The sequence below is a fragment of the Pristiophorus japonicus genome, chromosome 11 (genome assembly GCF_044704955.1).
Source record: "Pristiophorus japonicus isolate sPriJap1 chromosome 11, sPriJap1.hap1, whole genome shotgun sequence".
Taxonomy (NCBI): domain Eukaryota; kingdom Metazoa; phylum Chordata; class Chondrichthyes; family Pristiophoridae; genus Pristiophorus; species Pristiophorus japonicus.
The window spans coordinates 178,707,966-178,730,616 of NC_091987.1; the positions used below are offsets into that span (position 1 = coordinate 178,707,966).

The 22,651-nt window shown below is 43.2% G+C and overlaps 1 protein-coding gene across 4 annotated transcripts in view; it reads left to right on the forward strand.

The window, feature by feature from the left end:
• The window catches only part of cdon (cell adhesion associated, oncogene regulated), a 200,475-nt gene extending 178,733 nt beyond the window's left edge, over positions 1–21,742 (forward strand). For 3 of the 4 annotated variants that reach the window (XM_070894317.1, XM_070894314.1, XM_070894316.1), the window contains 4 exons: positions 755–1,029; positions 12,711–12,790; positions 15,814–16,073; positions 17,612–21,742. In XM_070894317.1, the coding sequence (XP_070750418.1) occupies positions 755–1,029; positions 12,711–12,790; positions 15,814–16,073; positions 17,612–17,778 (782 nt within the window). In that variant the 3' untranslated portion in view covers positions 17,779–21,742. The remainder of the gene's footprint in view (positions 1–754; positions 1,030–12,710; positions 12,791–15,813; positions 16,074–17,611) is intronic. The other variant, XM_070894315.1, reaches the window with a different exon arrangement.
• Positions 21,743–22,651: the final 909 nt, after the last annotated feature.

A 22,651-nucleotide genomic window follows, 5' to 3' on the forward strand; every position in this document is an offset into this window, starting at 1 on the left:
GTGGAGAAACCTTGTCCGAACAGTAAGATCTGTTAGTGTAGCAGCTTTAAATGTGTACAAATTAATGGGAACATGGATTTAAACATTATACATGGCCCACAGTGTCTTACATTAACCGAAATGGCCAGGAAGACAAAAAGCTTGGAAACCCCAGTTCCAGAACACAGGAAGGAGTCTAGCCGAGGCGCTGTCAGTGCAAAGTAATAGAAAAGACCAATGTGACAAAGTAGGTCTAAATTTATGAACGCTCAGAGTATCCATAATCCCGTTATACTGAGAATGAAAGTAGGAATGGAGCTGAAATAAGTGTTTGGAGCTGGTTTAGGTGCATTTAAGGAAAACGCTGCGTCCAAGTTTCTGTTCTGCTAGCTTTTAATTCCTCATCTATTATGCTAACAAAGGGATATAGTCTGTCTTGAATTCCAGCGTTTGGAGGCATATTAAGTGTCATAGTGATTGCAAGGAGACTTGCAACAGCTGAGGTATGTCAATAAGAAAGAGGCCTCCCCCATCACAAACCCGATGGGGGGCCTCTTTCTTATTGACATACCTCACCTTTTCAGCACTACTCTGCTAGAAGGCTCCATAGGTGGTCAATGAGACTAGGCCCCAACTATGACATTAACTCTTTAAATGCAAATTTCTTGAAGGAGGTTGACATGTCAGGGTTACCAAGGTCACTAATATTCTTTGGCGGGTGGGGAAATAACTCAGATTGCATCCGTAACTGATTTTAGTAATATTTTTTCCCCAGAGTACGATCCTCCTAACTACCTCTATCAAGGCCAGGAGGTAAATGGCCAGCTGATGGAGTACACCACCCTGCCAGGCACCAGTCGAATCAATGGAAGCATTCACGGCAGCTTCATTGGCAATGGAAGCCTCAGCAATGGCTGCCCACACCTGCACCACAAGGTTTCAAATGGGATGAATGGACTGATGAACGGAGGCACAGCACTGTACCCCAACCACACAAACTCGCTGCAGAGGACCCACATGGACTATGACCAGGCTCACCATATTATGAATGTAAGAGCCTGTTGTTTCTATGGTGACAGGCCCAGTTCAGAAACAGTTAGGCCTAGAGCCATATTTAATGCCATTGATTTTATTTAGAACCAACTGAATTTTGGGCATTGCCTCTAATTTAACCCTTCACATACTGAGTCTCGACTGCAATTTTCAAAATTCACATGCATTCTGCATCAAGCACCCTGAAACAAAGATGGATATTCTGCTTTCTGGCATCATGGTTAACCCACTGCAGTGTTGGCTCTACACACCCAACCTTCCCCCTTCCGTCACCCTAGGGGGCAGACTTCAAAGCATATCTACTCCAGAATCCCTTTGGCCCACGCTGCTACACTCACCTCTCCACTTTACTTTTTCGATGAAACTAGGGCCCAGCAGCCATCACTGGGCTTCATAGTTCCACAAGTCTTTGAGAAGTTAGTAATATGGGCCAAATGTTTGTCACCCAGGGATTTAGACTGAAGTTTCAAGATTCTGAAATGAATGATGTCCGCTGACGTTGGAACTATGCAATTTCAATTCATTCTTTCACTAAAGGCTGTTGATTGCCTGTTGCATATGTCCAGAAGTATCCACAAGACCTAAATGTGTTTTTCTCTTTGTATTGGCGGAGGGGATGAGTTATCTGATTTTAGATTATCCTGCAGACTCAGCATTTGGAGATCAGCATTTAATATTTCTTTAGATGTGGATGATGCTGGCAAGGCCACATTTATTGCACATTCCTGGTTGCCAATTTGAACTGCTGCTGTTTATATGGTAATGGTGTAATGATAGAAAGACAGACAGGACGAAGGAAGTGAAGAAGAAAGTCAGGAAGGAAAAAGATCAAGCAAGTCGGGAAGGAAAGGATTGAGAGAAAGATATGGGGGAAAATGGAAGGTAGGATAAAACGTGAGATGATATGGGGAGAAAGAGAGAGAAAATTGCAAGAAGGATTTAATCTCTTGACTGGATCAGTTACATGATTGTGACGTTTAGCCTGATTTAATAAATAATCCTAAGTGGTTTTTCCTGAGGTAAATCAGTTTACTTTCAGAGAGACAAAATAAATCTGCTTATGATTCTGGCTATGGCCTTCTAATGAAGTTTGAATGGATTTACTGTGTAAACAAATGAGCAGGAGTTTATTGAATAAACTTTAAATACGTTTGCAATGGTTGAGAGGAGAAGCCATGAAAGGACTGAGGTGGAGCTGAGAGGTGGAGAGAGGGTAGGGACGGAGGTTGAGGGAGGGTGGGGATAAGGGAAGAGTTACAGCGAAGTTCACAGCGGTTCCTGTCGGGGCCTGGGGTTGTGTCCTGGATTTTATCTTCTCTCTGCTGTTAATTCTTAGTTGGCACATTGCCAATCTTTTTAAGTGCATTTTTGTCTGAGTACATTGCACATTAAAGGAGATGCGGGGCCCCTCTTTTTTTTTAAGCAGACTTTTCATGTGCTCTCTGCTCACAGTACTATTTTTAGAGGAAAGGGGGAGACTTTAGGCGTTATAGATTAATCCTGTCCCAACCAATCCCAACTCCTTTAACCCGAGTCCAAGTCAGCTAAACTGGCTGATTTAAGAGCAGATATACGGCGTCTGTCAGGATCCCACATGTTGCCTAGGAATCGGGGTCAGGCTGCAGGCGGCTGGGAATGTGCAGGCTCGATTTCTCAGCCCATGGTGCAGCTTTGCTTACCATTTCTTTTCCGTTTTATTCCAACTATTTTTAAGCAGTAAAATGGCAATATCGATCATCTTCTACCAGAAAAGCCAAGTTTAAAATGCACTGACTTCATGATGTTTTTGAGGAGAAAGAAGGATCATTTTATTTATAATGACATCAAGTACAAGTGATCAAGTTGCCCTATTTAGAAATGTCAGTGCATTTAATAAATGAATGGTTTGCCAAACATGGATGTGCATACAAGAACAACTTGCATTTCTACAGTGACCTTAGAATAGTAGAACTTCCCAAGATGCTTCAGAGGCAAGAATGAATGCTTTGCGGTCACAGGAGAAAGTTTAGAGGAGGTGACCGATGGTCGGATTGAAGAGAATGGGGAAGCCGGTGGATGTCTAGATTGGGTGCGAGTGTGTGGTGTAGCGGAGGAGCCTGAGAAATCAAGTCTCAATGGCCCAGATGTAATTGAGAGTTTGTGATGGTGGAAGATGAAGTGAGGACATGGTGAGGATGAGTGATGGAAATAGCTGGTCTTTGTGATGGTTAGAAGCTGAGATTTGCAGCTCGGCTCCAGATCAAACACTGCATTCTATTGGGTTTCACCTGCGACACCAACTGGGAATGAACATAAGAAATAGGAGCAGGAGCAGGAGTAGGCCATATGGCCTCTCGAGCCTGCTCCGCCATTTAATACGATCATGGCTGATCCAATCATGGACTTGGGTTCACTTCCCCGACCGCTCCCCATAACCCCTTATCCACTTATCGGTTAAGAAACTGTCTAACTCTGTCTTAAATTTATTCAGTGTCCCAGCTTCCACAGCTCTCTGAGGCAATGAATTCCACAGATTTACAGCCCTCGGAGAAGAAATTCCTCCTCATCTCTGTTTTAAATGGACGGCCCCTTTTTCTAAGATTATGCCCTCTAGTTCAAGTCTTCCCTATCAGTGGAAACATCCTCTCTGCATCCACCTTGTCAAGCCCCCTCATAATCCAATACGTTTCGATAAGATCACCTCTCATTTTTCTGAATTCCAGTAAGTAGAGGCCCAACCTCCTCAACATTTCCTCATAAATCAACCCCCTCATCTCTGGAATCAGCCTAGTGAACCTTCTCTGAACTGTCTCCAAAGCAAGTACATTCTTTCTTAAATATGGAAACTAAAACTGTATGCAGTATTCCAGGTGTGGCCTCACCAATATCCTGTATAACTGTAGCAAGACTTCCCTGCTTTTATACTCCATCCCCTTTGCAATAAAGGCCAAGATTCCATTGGCCTTCCTGATCACTTGCTGTACCTACTTAATCTTTTGTGTTTGATGCACCAGGACCCCCAGGTCCTGCTGTACTTCAGCACTTTGTAATTTTTCTCCATTTAAATAATAACTTGCTCTTCGATTATTATTTTTTTCTGCCAAAATGCATAATCTCACACTTTCCAACATATTATACTCCATCTGCCAAATTTTTGGCCTATCTATGTCCTTTTGCAGGTTTTTTTTGTGTCCTCAAACATTGCTTTTCCTTCCATCTTTATATCGTCAGCAAACTTGGCTACGTTACTCATTCCCTTCTTCCAAGTCATTAATATTGATTGTAAATAGTTGGGAGTCCCAGCACTGATCCCTGACGCACCCCACTAGTTACTGGTTGCCAACCCGAGAATGAACCATTTATCCCGACTCTCTGTTTTCTGTTAGTTAGCCAATCCTCTATCCATGTTCGTTACATCCTCAAAGAATTCCATCAAATTTGTCAAACATGACTTCCTCTTCATAAATCCATGCTGACTCTGCCTGACTGAATTATACTTTTCCAAATGTCCTGCCACTGCTTCTTTAATAATGGACTCCAATGTTTTCCCAACCACAGATGTTAGGCTAACTAGTCTATAGTTTCCTGCTTTTTGTCTGCCTCCTTATTTATATGAGGGCATTACATTTGCAGTTTACCAATCTGCTGGGACCCCCTCAGAATTCAGGAAATTTTGGTAAATCCACAATCCCTGCTGCTACTTCTCAAGACCCTAGGATGCAAGCCATCGGGTCCAGGGGATTTATCCGCCTTTAGTCCCATTATCTTACTGAGTACCATCTCCTTAGTGATTGTGTTAAGTTTCCCCCCCCCCCCCCGCAATAGCCCCTTGACTATCCACTGTTGGGATATTTTTAGTGTCCTCTGCCATAAAGACTGATACAAAATATTTGTTCAAAGTTTCTGCCATCTCCATGTTCCCCATCACTAATTCCCCGGTCTCATCTGCTAAGGGACCAACATTTACTTCAGCCATTCTTCCTTTTTTATATACCTGTAGAAACTCTTGCTATCTGTTTTTATATTTCGTGCTAGTTTACTTTCATAGTCTATCTTCCCTTATTCAGTTTTTTTAGTCATTCTTTGCTGGCTTTTAAAAGCTTCCCAATCTTCTGTCCTCCCACTAGTTTTGGCCATTTTGTATGCCCTTGTTTTTAATTGGATACCATTCTTTATAATGAACTGGGGGCTCAAGTGCAAAATATTCGATTGGAGCTGAACAGGATAGCTTCGGATTGTCCAACATAACATTAGAGAAAGTTCGGGTTCATCAGCCACACTGATATTGGGACAAGCCATTAGGTAGCACATTGGTGACTGGAGTTGAGGGTGGTGATGAAGCGGTCGGGCTGGGAGTCATTATACAAGAGAGGTAGCATGTAGACTGGGACTGAGAGGTGGCCAAGGATGGAACTGAAAACCTTTCCTGGCTAAAGGAATATTTCCAGGAAGGCCAGATAAGTTGTAACCATGGGCCGATTCCGAACTTCCGTTGGCGCTGGCAGGCATTTTATCGCGAGAAATCATGGGTGCACAGCAGTGTATTTCTGCCCATTAAAATAAGTGGACAGTCACAGGCTGTGTGCTTGTAGCACTCCCTGTAGCAGTGTGGAATTGTCCCTCATTACTAAGACTGGGTATTTGAGATGAATTCTGTAAATATAACAAGCCATGTTTTACAACTACTATACATGAAAGATATTTTGGAATCCATTCCAGTGCGTAATAAAAAAGTAGTTAAAGGAAGGATGGGACGGAGCGGATTAGAGACCAAACGGGAGATAGTCTTGCGGAGGCAGAGGGGATGCCTGAGGTACTAAATGAGTACTTTGCATCCATCTTCATCTAGAGAAGAGGATGCTGCCAATTTAGCAATAAAGGAGGAGGCAGCAGCGAGATTGGATAGGATAAAAATAGATAAATGGTTGTCAGTCCTCAAAATAGAAGAGTCACCCGGTCTGGGTAGGATGCATCTTAGTTAACCAAGGTAAATAAGGGTAGAAGTTGAGCAGACACTGGCCACAATCTTCCAATACTCTAATCAGCATGGATTTCAAAAGGGAAAGTCTTGCTTGACCAACTTCATTGAATTTTTTGGAGAGTAGACAATGGTATTGCAGTAGATGTAATTTACCTAGATTTTCAAAAGGTCTTCAATAGGCACCCCATAATAGACTGATGAACAAGGTCAGAGAATGCGGAGTCGGGATAAGTAGCAGAATGGATAGCTAGCTGACTTCAAGAAAGAAAGCAGAGAGTAGAGGTAAAAGGTAGCTATTCACCGTGGCAGAAGGTGGGTAGTGGTGTTCCACAAGGATCAGTGCAGGGACTACAGTTCTTCACAATTTATATTAACGATTTAGACTTATATTAACGATTTAGACTTTGAAATCAGAAACACAATTTCTAAATTTTCAGATGACACCAAATTGATTAATCCTGTCCCAATCAATCCCAATAGTCAATACTGAGGAGGATTGCAACAATTTACAGGACAACATTAATAAACTTGCAGAATGGGCATATAATTGGCAAACTAAGTTCAACACAGAGGTATTACATTTTGGTAGGAAGTATAGGGAGGTCACTTATTACTTGGAGGGTGAGAGTCTAGGTGGGGTAGAGGGACAAAGGGATCTCTGAGTACAAATAAACAAATCGCTAAAAGTGGAGACTCGGGTTAGCAAGACCATTTTAAAAAAAGTAAGCCAAGCACTGGGGTTTATTTCTAGAGGTATAGAATGGAACATAAGAGAATGTAAGAAATAGGAGCAGGAGTAGGCCACCTGGCCCCTCGGGCCTGCTCCGCAATTTAATAAGATCATGGCTGATCTGATCATGGACTCAGCTCCACTTCTCCATGGTGGATAGAGGTGTACTGATGGATGTGGTGTATTTAGATTTCCAAAAGGCATTCGATAAGGTGCCACACAAAAGGTTACTGCAGAAGATAAAGGTGCGCGGAGTCACAGGAAATGTATTAGCATGGATCGAGAATTGGCTGGCTAACAGAAAGCAGAGAGTCGGGATAAATGGGTCCTTTTCGGGTTGGAAATCGGTGGTTACTGGTGTGCCACAGGGATCGGTGCTGGGACCACAACTGTACAATATACATAGATGACCTGGAAGAGGGGACAGAGTGTAGTGTAACAAAATTTGCAGATGACACAAAGATTAGTGGGAAAACGGGTTGTGCAGAGGACACAGAGAGGCTGCAAAGAGATTTAGATAGGTTAAGCGAATGGGCTAAGGTTTGGCAGATGGGATACAATGTCGGAAAATGGGGGGGAAAAACAGTAAAAGGGAATATTATTTGAATGGGGAGAAATTACAACATGCTGCGGTGCAGAGGGACCTGGGGGTCCTTGTGCATGAATCCCAAAAAGTTAGTTTGCAGGTGCAGCAGGTAATCAGGAAGGCGAATGGAATGTTGGCCTTCATTGCAAGAGGAATGGAGTACAAAAGCAGGGAGGTCCTGCTGCAGCTGTATAGAGTATTGGTGAGGCCGCACCTTACTTGAGGAAGGATATACTAGCTTTGGAAGGGGGTACAGAGATGATTCACTAGGCTGATTCCGGAGATGAGAGGATTACCTTATGATGATAGATTGAGTAGACTGGGTCTTTACTCGTTGGGAGTTCAGAAGGATGAGGGATGATCTTATAGAAACATTTAAAATAATGAAAGGGATAGACAAGATCGAGGCCGAGAGGTTGTTTCCACTGGTCGGGGAGACTAAAACTAGGGGACACAGCCTCAAAATACAGGGGAGCCAATTTAAAACTGAGTTGAGAAGGAATTTCGTCTCCCAGAGGGTTGTGAATCTGTGGAATTCTCTGCCCAAGGAAGCAGTTGAGGCTAGCTCATTGAATGTATTCAAATCACAGATAGATAGATTTTTAACCAATAAGGGAATTAAGGGTTACGGGGAGCGGGCGGGTAAGTGGAGCTGAGTCCACAGCCAGATCAGCCATGATCTTGTTGAATGGCGGAGCAGGCTCGAGGGGCTAGATGGCCTACTCCTGTTCCTAATTCTTATGTTCTATGTTCCTTGCCCACTCCCCATAACCCCTTATTCTCATAATTCAAAAATCTGTATCTCCGCCTTGAATATATTCAATGACTCAGCCGCCACAGCTCTCTGGGGTAGAGAATTCCATAGATTTACAACACTCTGAGAAGAAATTCCTCCTCATCTCAGTTTTAAATGGGCGGCCCATTATTCTGAGACATATGTCTCCTAATTTTAGTTTTCCCCATACGAGTGGAAACATTCTCTGCATCCACCTTGTCGAGCCCCCTCATTATCTTATGTTTCGATAAGATCACCTCTCATTCTTCTGAATGCCAATGAGTATAGACCCAACTTACTCAACCTATCTTCATAAGTCAACCCCCTCATCTCCGGAATCAACCTAGTAAACCTCTGAACAGCCTCCAATGCAAGTATATCCTTCCTTAAATACGGAGACCAAAACTGTACGCAGTACTCCAGATGTGGCCTCACCAATACCCTGTACAGTTATAGCAGGACTTTTAAACAGTTTTTATACTTTTATACAGCTTTTATACTCTATCCTCTTTGCAATAAAGGCCAACATTCCATTTGCCTTCCTGATTACTTGCTGTACCTGCATACTGTTTGTGTTTCATGCACAAGGACCCCCAGGTTCTTCTGTACTGCAGCACTTTGCAATTTTTCTCCATTTAAATTATAATTTGCTTTTCTATTTTTTTCTGCCAAAGTGGATAACCTCACATTATACTCCATTTGCCAAATTTTTGCTCACTCACTTAACCTGTCTATATCCTTTGCAGATTTTGTGTGACCTCACAATTTGCTTTCCCACCCATCTTTGTATCATCAGCAAACTTGGCTACATTACACTCAGTCCCTTCATCCAAGTCATTAATATAGATTGTAAATAGTTGAGGCCCCAGCACCGATCTCTGCGGCACCCCACTAGTTACTGTTTGCCAGTTGGAAAATGACCCATTTATCCCGACTCTGTTTTCTGTTAGTCAGCCAATCCTCTCTCCATGCTAATATATTATCCCCAACCCTGTGAACTTTTATCTTGTGCAGTAACCTTTTATGTGGCACATTATCTAATACCTTCTGGAAATCCAAATACACCACATCACTGGTTCCCCTTATCCACCCTGCTCGTTACATCCTCAAAGAACTCCAGCAAATTTGTCAAACATGATTTCCCTTTCATAAAACAGTGCTGACTCTGCTTGATTGTATTATGATTTTCTAAATGACCTGCTACTGCTTTCTTAATAATGAACTCCAGTATTTTTCCAATGACAGATGTTGGGCTAACTGGTCTACAGTTTCCTGCTTTTTGTCTGCCTCGTTTTTTAAAAAGGGGCGTTACATTTGCAATTTTCCAATCTGCTGGGACCGCCCCAGAGTCCAGGGAATTTTGGTAGATTAAAACCAATGCATCCACTATCTCTGCAGCCACTTCTTTTAAGACCCTAGGATGTAAGCCAACAGGTCGTGGGGACTTGTCCACATTTTGTCCCATTATTTTACTGAGTACTACTTCTTTAGTGGTAGTAATTGTATTAAATTCCTTCCTCCCTATTGCCCCTTGATTATCCATTATTGGGATGTTTTTAGTGTCTTCTACCGTTACAAAATATTTATTCAACATCTCTGCCATTTCCCTGTTCCCCATTATTCTCCAGTCTCATCCTCTAGGGGACCAACATTTACTTTAGCCACTCTTTTTTCCTTTTTATGTACCTGTAGAAACTCTTACTGTCTGTTTTTATATTCTGTGCTAGTTTACTTTCATAATCTATCTTCCCTCATCATTTTTTTAGTCGTTCTTTGCTGGCTTTTAAAAGTTTCCCAATCCTCTGGCCTCTCACTAGTCTTGACCACATTGTACTCCCTTGTTTTCAATTTGATACCATCCCTTATTTCCTCAGTTAGCCATGGATGATTATCCCTTCTCTTAGTCTTTCCTTCTCATTGGGATATATTTTTGTTGCGAGTTATGAAATATCTCCTTTTAAATGTTTGCCGCTGCTCATCAACTGTCTTGCACTTTAATCTATTTTCCCAGTCCACTTTAACCAACTCTACCTTCATACCTTTATTTCCTTTATTTAAGCTTAGGACACTGGTTTGAGATCCAAGTTTCTCACCCTTCAACTGAATTTGAAATTCAACCACGTTATGGTCACTCATTTCTAGAGGATCCTTTACTCGGAAATTGTTTATTAATCCTGTCTCATTACACAGTACCAGATCTAAGATACCCTGCTCCCTGATTGGTTCTGCAATGTACTGTTCAAGGAGACTATCCCGGATACACTCTATGAACTCTTCCTCAAGGCTACCCTGGCCAATTTGCTTTGTCCAATCAATATGAAGGTTAAAATCGCCCATGATTTATTGCTGTTCTTTTTTATACTCTGTCCAACATGGTAGCTACTGTTAAGGGGGCCTATAGACTATGCCTACCAGTGACTTTTTCCCCTTATTATTCCTTATCTCCACCCAAACTGATTCAACATCTTGATCTTCTGAGCCAATATCGTTTCTCACTAACGCACTGATCTCATCCTTTATTAACAGTGCTACCCCAACTCCTTTTCTTTCTGTCTGTCCTTCTGAATTGTCACATACCTCTGAATATTTAGTTCCCGTTCAGGACACCTGGAATCTCTGTAATGGCTTATCAGATCATACCCACTTATATCTTTGTGCCGTCAACTCATCTATTTTGTTACGAATGCTACGTGCATTCAGATGAACAGCTTTTAAATTTTTTTTTTAACCATTTTTTTCCTGCTTTGACCCTACTTTCTGATTCACCTTTATGTTTGTACATTCTGTCCCTTCTTGGCACGCTCTGGTTTTCATTTCCCTCAGTGCTACCTGCTCTATTGCCTTCTCAATTAGTTTAAAGCAGGGAAGTTATGATAAATCTGTATCGAACCTTGGTTAGACCACACTTGGAATACCACGTAAAGTTCTGATCGCCATATTTTTTTTAAAAAGGATTTAGAAGCACTGCTCTGGAGACGGTGCAGAGAAGATTTACAAGGATAATACCAGAAATGTGAGGGTATACATATCAGGAAAGGATAGGCTCGGTCTCATTTCTCTTGGGGGTGGGGGGGGCGGGTGCGACGAAGGCTGAGGGTGACCAAATAGAGGTCTTTAAAAGAGGTTTTGATGGAGTGGATCCAGAGAGAATGTTTCCAATTGTGGGGAAGAGCATAAACAGAGGCCATCAATACAAGAGAGTCACCAAGAAATCCAATAAGGAATTCAGAAGAAATTTCTTTACCCAGAGAGTGGTGAGAATGTGGAACTCACTACCACGGAGTGGTTGAAGTGAATAGTTTAGATGCATTTAAGGGAAGGCTAGACAAGCATACGAGGGAGAGGGAATAGAGGGTTATGCTGATGGATTTAGTTGAGGAGGCTCAAGTGGAGCATAAAGGTCAGCATGGACTGTTTTGGCCGAATTGCCTGTTTCTGTGCTGATTATGGGGGTGGTGCCGGAGGACTGGAGGATTGCAAATATTATAAAAAAGGGATGACCTGACAACTTCAGGCCAGTCAATGTTGGTGGTGGGGAAACATTTAGATAAAATCATCTGAGAAAAAATTAATTTGCATTTGGATAAGTATGGGTGAATAAATGAAAGTCAGCACGGATTTGTTAAAGGCGAATCATGTTTGACTAACTTGATCAAGTTCTTTGACGAAGTAACGGAAAGAATTGATTAGGGCAGTGCAGTTGATATTGTGTATATGGACTTTCAAAAGGCGTTTGGCAAAATACATAATAACCTTGTTAGCAAGATTAAAGGTACAGTGGCAGCATTAGATACAAAATTGGCTAAGGGACAGAAAACAGAGTGATGAACGGTTGTTTTTCAGATTAGAAGGAAGATACAATGGTGTTTCCCAGCGGTCAGTATTATGACCACTCCACTTTTTGATATATATTAATGACCTGGACTTGGGTATACAGGGCGTAATATCAAAGTTTGCACATGATACGAAACTCAGAAATGTGGTAACCAGAGTTCAGGAGGACATACTGTGAAATGGGCAGACGCAGCAGATGGAATTTAATGCAGTGAAGTGATACATTTTTGGAAGAAGAATGAGAGGCAATATGAACTCAATGGTACAATTTTTAACGGGGGTGAAGGAACAGAGAGGCAGGACAAGTTGAGGCTGTTAAAGCCAATGTTCCCATTTCCTTTTTCAGTAGAGAAATAGTGTGCCTCGAAGGAATAGAGGAATGGTTTTGATAGATAAATAGGGAGAAACTGTTTCTGGTGACAAAAGGGTTGGTAAACAGAGGACACAGATTTAAGGTGATTGGCAAAAGAACCAGAGGCAACACGAGCAAATGTTTTATTTTACACAAGTTGTGATCTGGAATGCAATTCTTGAAGGGGTGGTGGAAGCAGATTCAGTAGTAACATTCAGAGAATTAGATCAATACTTGGAGGGAAAACATTTACAGGGCTTTGGGGAAAGAGCAAGTGTACCTGGCACAGGCACAAACTGCTGAATGGCCCCTTGCTGTGCTGTAGATTCTGTGCTGATTTCTGCAGAGTTGGGTTTAGTGTTTGTATATGTGTCACAGAATCTGACTGGAAATGTCCTAGTGATGCTGCTGACGCCTGAGCTCTGCATTTTGTCTTGACAGGGTGGTGGGATATACACCGCACTCCCGCAGACGGAACCGTCAGAGTGCATCAACTGTCGCAACTGCAGGAATAACAACAGGTCAGTGTGCACAATGGCTCTGTGCAGTGTTTAATGTTCGCTCAGGGTTACTGGATGGTATGACTCCATTTTGTTGGACAGGTGTGAAAACCTTGAGAGCGCGCTCTCTCTCTCTCTCTCTCTCTCTTTCTCTCTCTCGTAATCTTGTTTCTTGTTATTTTCCCCTCCCTAGTCCCAGGGCACTGAGGACAGTAGCCCTGGCTCTGATCATCTTATCTTGACCCAAAGCCAGGATCACATCCTCTATCACTGGTTTAAGGTGACTGAACGAGCCATCTTTTGGATACATAGATTTTTACCGGTGTTTTGAGAATTCTGTTAATTTCTCTGTTTAAAAAAAAAAAAATAACAGTTGCCTTGAAGATCACACTTTGTTCAGTGAGTGATTGTGGGGACTAGGGGGAGGGGTTGGAAATAATTAGTGCAGTAAAGTTTTTATAAAAGCATGTCTGACAAACTTTTTTCCTCATTTATTTACAAACATTGACCAGTGACACATCCTGCTAATGTCTATCGCTGTTGGACATGCTGTCATGATGAAAGTCACAGTCATCCCTTACTCCTTAAACACAAACACATTAACACATTATATAGAATTTTACAGCACAGAAATAAGCCACTCTGCCCAACAGGTCTATGCTCCGTAGGAGCCCCCTCCCACTCTGCTTCATCGAGCCTCATCAGCGTAACCTTCTATTCCTTTCTCCCTCGTGTCCTTATCTAGCTTTCCCTTAAATACAACACTGCTATTCACCATAAATACTCTCTGGTAGCAAGTTCTGCATTCTCACCACTCTCTGGGTAAAGAAGTTTCTCCTGAATTCCTTATTGGGTTTATTAGTGACTGTCTTATATTTATGGCCCCTAGGTTTGGACTCCCTCACAACTGAAAACAACTTTTCATTGTCTACCCTATTGCAACTCCTTCATCAATGTAAAGACCTCTAGCGGGTCACTCCTCAGCCTTCTCTTTCCAGAGAAAAGAGCCCAGCCGATTCAGTCTTTATTTGCCGAGCACTTTGTTCCCTTTTGAGTTGAGTGAATATTTTAAAATAACGAGTTCAATGTTTGTTTAGTTTTCTTGCAAAAAAAAGCCTCAAGATTTCAGTGCGTGGTGGGGAGGGGAAGCGAGGCTGGTGGTCAGTGCTACCCACCCTACCAAGGGGCGGTTCAACGTCTTCTACAGCGCACAGAGGCCAGGTTATACTGAGCCACTTTTTATAAATATGTTCCTTCTCCCTTTTCTCAGCTCAGTTATTCATGCTAATTACAGATCATTGCCTGAAACAAACACACACACACACAGTGTTTTGACACAGTGCCTTGTGTATACAGACTGGAGCAAGTGCTTATCTGAAAATGCTAACATTGCAATAGCAGCCTGCTTTCCCCCCCACCCCCTTTCCTCCCCGCCCCCTCCCCTCCCCAAGCTCTGGCCTCTCAGCTGGCCTTGCTTCGAGACTAATTGCCTGCTGGAGATGCTGGCAGTTCCACCGCTTGCTGTTACTGCTCTCTGCACAGTAGCACCATTGAAGGATTACTTTGTATATTTGTGTATGATACGAGTGGAACTGAGCTGTAAGCATTTGTGGCTTTGCCTTGCCACTGAGCTTGACTGTTCGCTCACTGTAGTTCTGCTGCCTCATGCCCTGAGTACACTGAGAAGCCAGACTTCCACTGCTCTCTGTTCTGTACTTTGGATTAAAGCACTGTCTCTTTCTGTGGCTGCTTCAAGCTGTAATCGTGAGCTTTACAGTCAGTAGTAGATTGGCGTTAAAGTGCCCATTGGGGTTTGTTTTGACCATGCTGACCCATCTGCAAATGTTAGCACGAGGCTGACATCAACTGACTGTAGTCAACATCGAAATAAGGAAATGATGTGGAGGGATCCAAATTTATTTACTGAGCTGTAGTTTTCTTAATATACTTAACTTTCTTGTCTGCATCCTCACTCCAGGTTCCATCTCTTTTTTTCTTTAATCTCTCTCTCTCTCTCTCTCTCTCTCTCTCTCTCTCTCTCTCTCTCCCTCCCCCCTCTCTTCCCCCCCCTCTCTCTCCCTCCCCCCCCTCTCTCTCCCTCCCCCCCCTCTCTCTCCCTCCCCCCCTCTCTCTCCCTCCCCCCCCTCTCCCTCCCCTCCCTCTCTCTCCCTCCCCCCCCTCTCTCTCCCTCCCCCCCCCTCTCTCTCCCTCCCCCCCCTCTCTCTCCCTCCCCCCCCTCTCTCTCCCTCCCCCCCCTCTCTCTCCCTCCCCCCCCTCTCTCTCCCTCCCCCCCCCTCTCTCTCCCTCCCCCCCCCCTCTCTCTCCCTCCCCCCCCTCTCTCTCCCTCCCCCCCCTCTCTCTCCCTCTTCCCCCCCCCCCCCTCTCTCTCCCTCTTCCCCCCCCCCCTCTCTCTCTTCCCCCCCCCCCACCTCTCTCCCTCTTCCCCCCCCCCCCCCACCTCTCTCCCTCTTCCCCCCCCCCCCACCTCTCTCCCTCTTCCCCCCCCCCCCACCTCTCTCCCTCTTCCCCCCCCCCCCACCTCTCTCCCTCCCCCCCTTCTCTCTCTCTCCCTCCCCCACCTCTCTCTCTCTCTCTCTCCCTCCCCATTTCTTTTCCCTTGTTATTCTTTATTTACCTTGTGTATTTTTTTATTTTTTTTTCTTCCTCTGTTTCTTTTCTAAAAGAATTTTAAATGTTATTGAAATGCACAATCGTGTAGGAGCCATGCACTCTCGCTGATTGTCAAAGGGTGTACCTTCGGGCATAGTAGTTTTCTCTCGGCTGTGTTTTCTATCTCTTGTTCTCGCTTGTTCCCCTTACCTTCATTTTTTCTATCTTTCCTCTTCCCCTTTCTCCATTCCAGTTCTTACACCACCTCCCTGCCTCTTGTTTAGCTTTGCCTTCCTCTCTCATTAAACCTCCCTCTTCCTCCATCTTGCTTTTATTGATCACATTAAGACAGGCCAGGTCTTTGTGTTAGCAATCTGTGGTTGGTGCAACGGAGCACGTTAGTTCCGGGTTAAATTCTCTCATTCCCTTTTTAGCAGATGTTTCACTAAAACCAACGGCACTTTCCCAAGCAACAATCTACCCATGATGCAGCGAACTCCAACTTGCCACCAAGACACCATGGAGATGGTGCCTCTGAATCATATCATTGTTCCATTATGCCCTGGATCCATTGTCACTGAACATAACGGAGAGGCAGAGTGCGAGAGTACAAAGGAAAGTGCTGAACAGTTCCCTTCCCAAGATTCCTGCTGCAATGATCACCTGGACCAATCATATGAGGACAATATGGAAGGTACAATTTCTTGTTGACTTTTTAAATAATTACACTTGGGTCCAATTTACCTCTGCTTCGTATCCTGGGATGACTTAATTCCCATTATTCCTGGTCTCTGCTCCTTTTCACTTCATAAGCAGTGAAGGGTACAAGGGTATTCCTGAGCTGGGCTACGGTGAGCCCCCAGAAGAGGTGGACACTTTTAACCGATCTGCTAATGAGGCACGAGTGACATCATAATGCTTCCCACTTTATTTCCCAGGATTCTACCTAGCGATTGCCCAATATCCAGCTCAGCCAATGCAAGTAAGCTGTCGAGGCTGTGCCCATGCTCCGTAGATTGGAGGGTCTAAGGTGCTGTTGGTAACCTCCTCCTGCCTTTATTTCTTCCTCCCCCAGCCCCCAGGACCAGCAAGGAAGGCTGCAGGACCTGTGGGATTGGAGGGTGGCTGTGGGGAGAAGAAAGGGTGAATATCTTTATCAACTGTTACACTGAGATGAGCCAGTTCCTTCCAAATTATGCTAAGCTAAGATGATGCTTTTCATGAAAGGCTGTTGTGACGAAAATAGAACTCTTGATCTGCCGTCACTCTTGAGTACTGCGTACTTCTACAGGCAGTCCGCTTTCTTCCCCTAGGTTGGGCCCAAGCCCATTCTAGTGCCAGTAGGACATGGTAACTAGCTGAATCTGGAAATCTGGTCGGGATAGGTGTTTGGGCCACACTTCCACAGCACACAGCCTGGACTGCCCCCTGGCTGACTGGAGTGGCGAATCAGCCCCATTTAGTTATAGTGAAATTACTTGATATATTCTTATCAACGTTGCCTGTTGCTCACAGGGTTTTGTATTTTACAAGCATAAAAGGAAATAGATTGTAAATAACTAACTGCAAGCACATTCTGCACACAGAATGTTCCTACATTTTCACCAAATGTGAAGGAACGTACAGGCATTAATAAGTTGAGAGAAATGATGATGAACACTGCTGCAAAGCTGGTGGGAGGGTTTCTCTTCTCTTCTAGAACGGCAGAAATATGCGAATACCATGTTTTACAAAGTGTAGAATGAAAGCCGAACACTCTGTTCACTCCTTGTTAATTGTGAGGTGGCGTTATGCTACTAGACTCAGTTGTAACTATAGTGAGCTGGGCTCTTCAGAAAAGGCTTGAAACTGTCCACAAACACATCACAACGTGAAGAAACAACTAGTACGTTTTAGGAGACTGGCTTTGGTTTCCAGCATATAGTACAGAATGGACTACACATTACATTATATTAATGCAATACTATCCTATCACTAAGGGTTGATATCTAGAATTGGATGTCAACATTAACTATTCAAGCTATGCAGAATGGCCAATCAGATTTAATTACCATAGCAGCTATGTACTTGTGGAACCGTGCAGTCGGTGCCTTCAAAAGGGGAGAACAAGGGGGGGAAATTGGCATCAGAAACATTGTTACATAAAATGAATGCTACGCTCGGCATCGTGGTGCCACATCGGGTCCTGACACGCTCTAACCATCAGCTAACCCGTGATATTTTTCTTTGCAGGTGATGAATACCCTGAATTGGAAACTGAGAACCAAACGCTGAGCTGTGTTCCTCCTTCTTTTGACTCTGCTCCAATGGACTGTGATAATCCAACAGCCTGGAGTACAACAGGAGCTGTTGAAGGCAACTCGAGCAAGGACCCAACAGAAGAATTACAGGAAACCTAAGGGGCCAATTCCCTGTTTGTCTGAAGCCAGTAACTGTACCAAGTCACTGAAAAGACCAAGGAGGGATCAGAAAATAACGCTATTTATTTTTTTGTAGTAGTAAAATATTACTCCATATGAATGTATCTGGTTTAAAGATGTCTTCACCCTTTTTTAATTATTTATGCTTTCTGAGGAGAAATTCCTTCTCTGCAGAATGTGGAATTTTAGCCTTGTTTTGTATAAAGTTTTGTAATAATATAAAAAAAAGAGGAAGCTATAGAAATTGTTAATTAATGTCGGATCAAGCCTATCTGGTGAATTGAGAAGCACTTGTAAGGAGGACATTTTGAGATTCGATACCCAGACTGAGATACAGGAACTGATCCCTGAAAGGACCCGTACAACGGGTAATGCAAATGGAGGGTTTTGTTGGAACGGGAACCTAATGTGTGATGCATAGGGTACAAAGGTACTGATACGTTGGTAATGGGGCTGGTGAAAGACATGATCTTTAGACTGACTCCATTTACATGGACCAACTTGGTTTCGGTCAAGTTAAAAGCCCCCTCCCCTCCTCTCATTGGCATTGTGATTATGGATCCATCACCAACATTTAATGTTGCTATTGATAAAAGATTGAGTTCAGTCCAGACACAGCCTCACTGCAGATTGTCAATGTGTTCGGCATCGGTTTGTCTTTTTTGTCGCTCACTTGTTGATGTGGGTACAGTCCACGGTCAATGCCTGGAGGTCTGACTGAAGCCGGGTGAGTTGGGTGCTTTTTTGTTGCCAGGGTGGAAGTTAGTGATTCCAGGTTGTGATTCACCTGGTGTTTCCATCAACAACTGAAGAAACCCACACAGCTGACAAACAATGGGTTGTCCTAGCCCCCAATCAGCCTTGCATTCCCAAGGACAATAATGTGCATTTAGCTGCTCGGGTTCCAGTGCGGTATATCCAGAATCTGCTTCCTAGTAAAGCCAGGCAATCCCGTGCAGAGTAAAGCATTCGAGGTCCGTGTAAATGGAGGTAGAAAGCTGCTTGATGCTCAATAGCTTCACCAGTCCTAGTTCATGCAAAGAAAACCAATAGGCAGCAAGCCCAACTGTAGCTACTAACCAAGTCAACTACTATCATGTTTAATGGGGAATGTGACAGAATTTTATTAAGTATATGGTGAATGCACTTTTTGGATGCATTTACCAAGCTGTTACAATATTAACTTCTTAAACCCTTTTAAGTGGGGGAAAATGTAGTTTCATTGACACTGTTTGAACTTGGTTGATATTGCAGCTATAAATGTATTACAGGTTGATTTCCCGCCCCCCCCCCCCCCTCCCTTGGTATTAGTGTATTAACTGTTTCATGGGCTCCTGTAAGATTGTTACTCTGCATTGTATTTAGTGAAGATGGTTATTAATGACATGTCCGGTCTCCAGGTACCTTCAGTCACGTCCTGTTTGCAGCAACTTTGATGCTGGGTGTTGCTAAGCAAGGGAAGGCCATAGGGTTCCAGCGTGTGTGCCCTTCCAGTTCTGCAATGTGTTGATGGTTAGTGGGGGGGGGGGGGGGGGCAGGGGGTATAGTGGAAAAGGAGGAGAACTTTTGCTCAATATCCTATGTTGCAGTTCAGCTATCGTGAATATCTCTCCCTCTGTATTATCACCAACCTGGAATTCATTGCTGCTATTGGGTGCAAAGTGAACTAAATTTTTCTTCCTCTGTTGGTCGTGCCTATTCTCCTTTGTAAATACAATACACAAAACCATGAATACACAGTTCATAGTTTCCACAGCAATGATAGTGGACACATTCCTCGTGTTCACTATTGACTTTACACACCGATATAACTGAGGCATTTTCCTAGTCGTGATGAACAAGCTGAAAAAGAAAACAAACAAGTGACTGACGGTGTGAAAAGTGGGTATTTGTTCCCAGAGAAACCAAATCCAGGGTTGGAATGGTGGGTCAGTGATGTGAAGGAGTGGTCAGGGAAGCTGGAATTGAGTTAGTTTATACTATGTGTTCTGATGGTTATGGCATAAAATGAACATATTGATCAGCATTGATGCATAATTCTTACACTAAAACAAAATATAAGAATGGATAAGCAAAAATTACCTGGTGTAAATAGGATGCTCCAAGCTGCTAGCAATTAACTAGAACCTGGAGTTGAATTATTGCTCTAGGCTGGGCAAGGACTCTGGCAGGTTTAAGGAGACCCAGCAACTGCTCGGGAGCCTGTGTGACAGAATAAAACCAGAAAACACTCAACAGCTCTGTCAGTGTCTGAAAGAAACAAGTGGTTAATGATTTAGGTGGGATTCTCTTGTCTGAAATGGGCCAGTTCCCTAGCCACCTTTTCTCGCAGATGCTGACGTACCTGCTGTGTATGTCCAGCACTTCCTGGATTTTAGATTTTCAGCCTTTTTAATCTGTGACCCACAATGCTGGTGTATATACAAGAGTGGTACAGGACTGTGAGGTACTCCAAAATGGGGTAACATGGCAGAGGGGCTCGGGATATCTCGAAGCACTGTTCAGGCCTGACCCCTGCAAGTTGTGTAACAGTCTTGAATCCATTGCATTTTATTTTGTTTTTTTAATTCTCTAATTTCTCCCTCCACCCAGCCCATTCCAACCCTCCCCCCCCCCCCAAAAAAAAATTGCTAACTGTTGGGTTTTAAGTGGCATTGCCATCTGATTGTCCTGTGAGCAAGAGATGTCCCAATTACAAAGTGACTCAATTGTAGACCAAAAGTGTCCTTGCAAAAGAAAGTGTAAATTTCAAGATTAAAATTCCTCTTTCTAAAACTGAACACTACCCCTATAATCAAATTTCCAGAGTCAAATTTGTCTGTTCAAGGAACTTGCACTTCTATCCCTCCTCCACCCACCCCCATCAAAGAACATAAAGGTAACAGAGGCAACATCCCTTTTAATAGGTCTACTCACTCCACACTCTGATGTAAGCAAACACAGTTGCTCACGTGACATCTTTGGGCATGTGTACAAGTGACGTGTAGAAAGGTTTGTTTGTAAGATTCATTTTTTTGCTTGCATCACAAACCAACATCTGACTCTGGGAAGGGCTTTTAAAGCTCCCTTAATCCTGCAGGCTAGGTGGGTACGATTATTGTAACACATTTCCTCTGCAAAAAATGTATTAGCACACTGGTTAACGCATTTGTGCTAAATTCCTGTCTGTTATTCCTGCCCATAGAATATTTTAAATGGGTAACAACTGCTACTTTACCAGACAGGTGTTTAAGGCAGACCTGCAAAGCAGTGTGCTAAAAGCTGAGCAAATTAAAGGGTAACTTTTTTCCGATATGCACTCCCAGTACAAAGCCTCCTATGCTTAGGGGCTTGAGTCAAGAAATCTCTCTCGGCCCACAATTTTTTGTCAACAGCAGCAATAGAGAATCTACCAGTGGCCTGCCTGCTAGGCAGGGTTTGTACCGATCGCTATCGAGCCCTCCTGGAGAGTGTGGGTCTATGTGTAGTTGACAACCAAACCGAGTTTGGCTGCAATGATTGCCACAGTTAATGTGCCATCGACAGAAAACCATGGGCTATGTGCACATAATTTCCTGAATTAGGCTCCATGCTGAGTGTGCAATGGCAAAATATTACCCTGAACTCCCCACAGCACATCCTGTATTGTCCCAAAAATCTGTGTCCCCAGTAATGATTCATAAGAAATCAAACTGCCTGAAAGTTTTTTATATTTTGTACTCTTGTCTGTCACCCTCTCGAAAACAAATAGTGCTGTCTTTTTTTTAAATGCATGTTTTTGTATTATATAGAAAATATGCTATATTTTCATAAATGGTTGTAATATTCTTGTTGAAATTGTACATATTTTTTAAATATGATAGCTCAGCGAGATGTTAAGTGTTTGTAAGATAATGTTAATATTAAAGATGATGCTGTTGCCTCCACTTGCTAATGGTCCTAGTGCTGCAGCAGTACCATATAGCGCCCAGAACTCCTGTGTGTGTGTGTGTGTGTGATTGTGTCTGTTACTTTTGGGGGGAAGTTAAGGGGTCAGTATCCATGGTGCCTGTAAGCTGCACTTTGTTCTGCGCAGCCTGTTTTTTTTTAATGTGCAGTCCCTTTAAATGTCTTAAATGAGGATTGGCTAACTAACAGAAAACAGAGAGTCGGGATAAATGGGTCACTTTCCGGTTGGAAACTGACTAGCGGGGTGCCACAGGGATCAGTGCTGGGGCCTCAACTATTTACAATCTATATTAATGACTTGGATGAAGGAACTGAGTGTAATGTAGCCAAGTTTGCTGATACAAAGATGGGTAGGAAAGCAAATTGTGAGGAGGACACAAAAAAATCTGTAAAGGGATATAGACAGCCCAAGTGAGTGGTCAAAAATGGCAGATGGAGTATAATGTGGGAAACTGTGAGGTTATCTACTTTGGCTGAAATAGTAGAAAAGCAAATTATAATTTAAATGAAGAAAAATTGCAAAGTGCTGTACAGAGTACAGAGACCTGCGGGTCCTAGTGCATGAAACACAAAAAATTAGTATGCAGGTACAGCAAGTAATCAGGAAGGCAAATGGAATGTTGGCCTTTATTGCAAGGGGGAATAGAATATAAAAGCAGAAGTCCTGCTACAACTGTACAGGGTATTGGTGAGGCCACACTTAGAATACTGTGTACAGTTTTGGTCTCCGTATTTAAGGAAGGATATACCTGCATTGGTGGCTGTTCAGAGAAGGTTCACTAGGTTGATTCCTGAGATGAGGGGGTTGACTTATGAGGATAGGTTGGGCCTATACACATTGGAGTTCAGAAGAATGAGGTGTGATCTTATTGAAACTTATAAGATAATGAGGAGGCTCGACAAGGTGGATGCAGAGAGGATATTT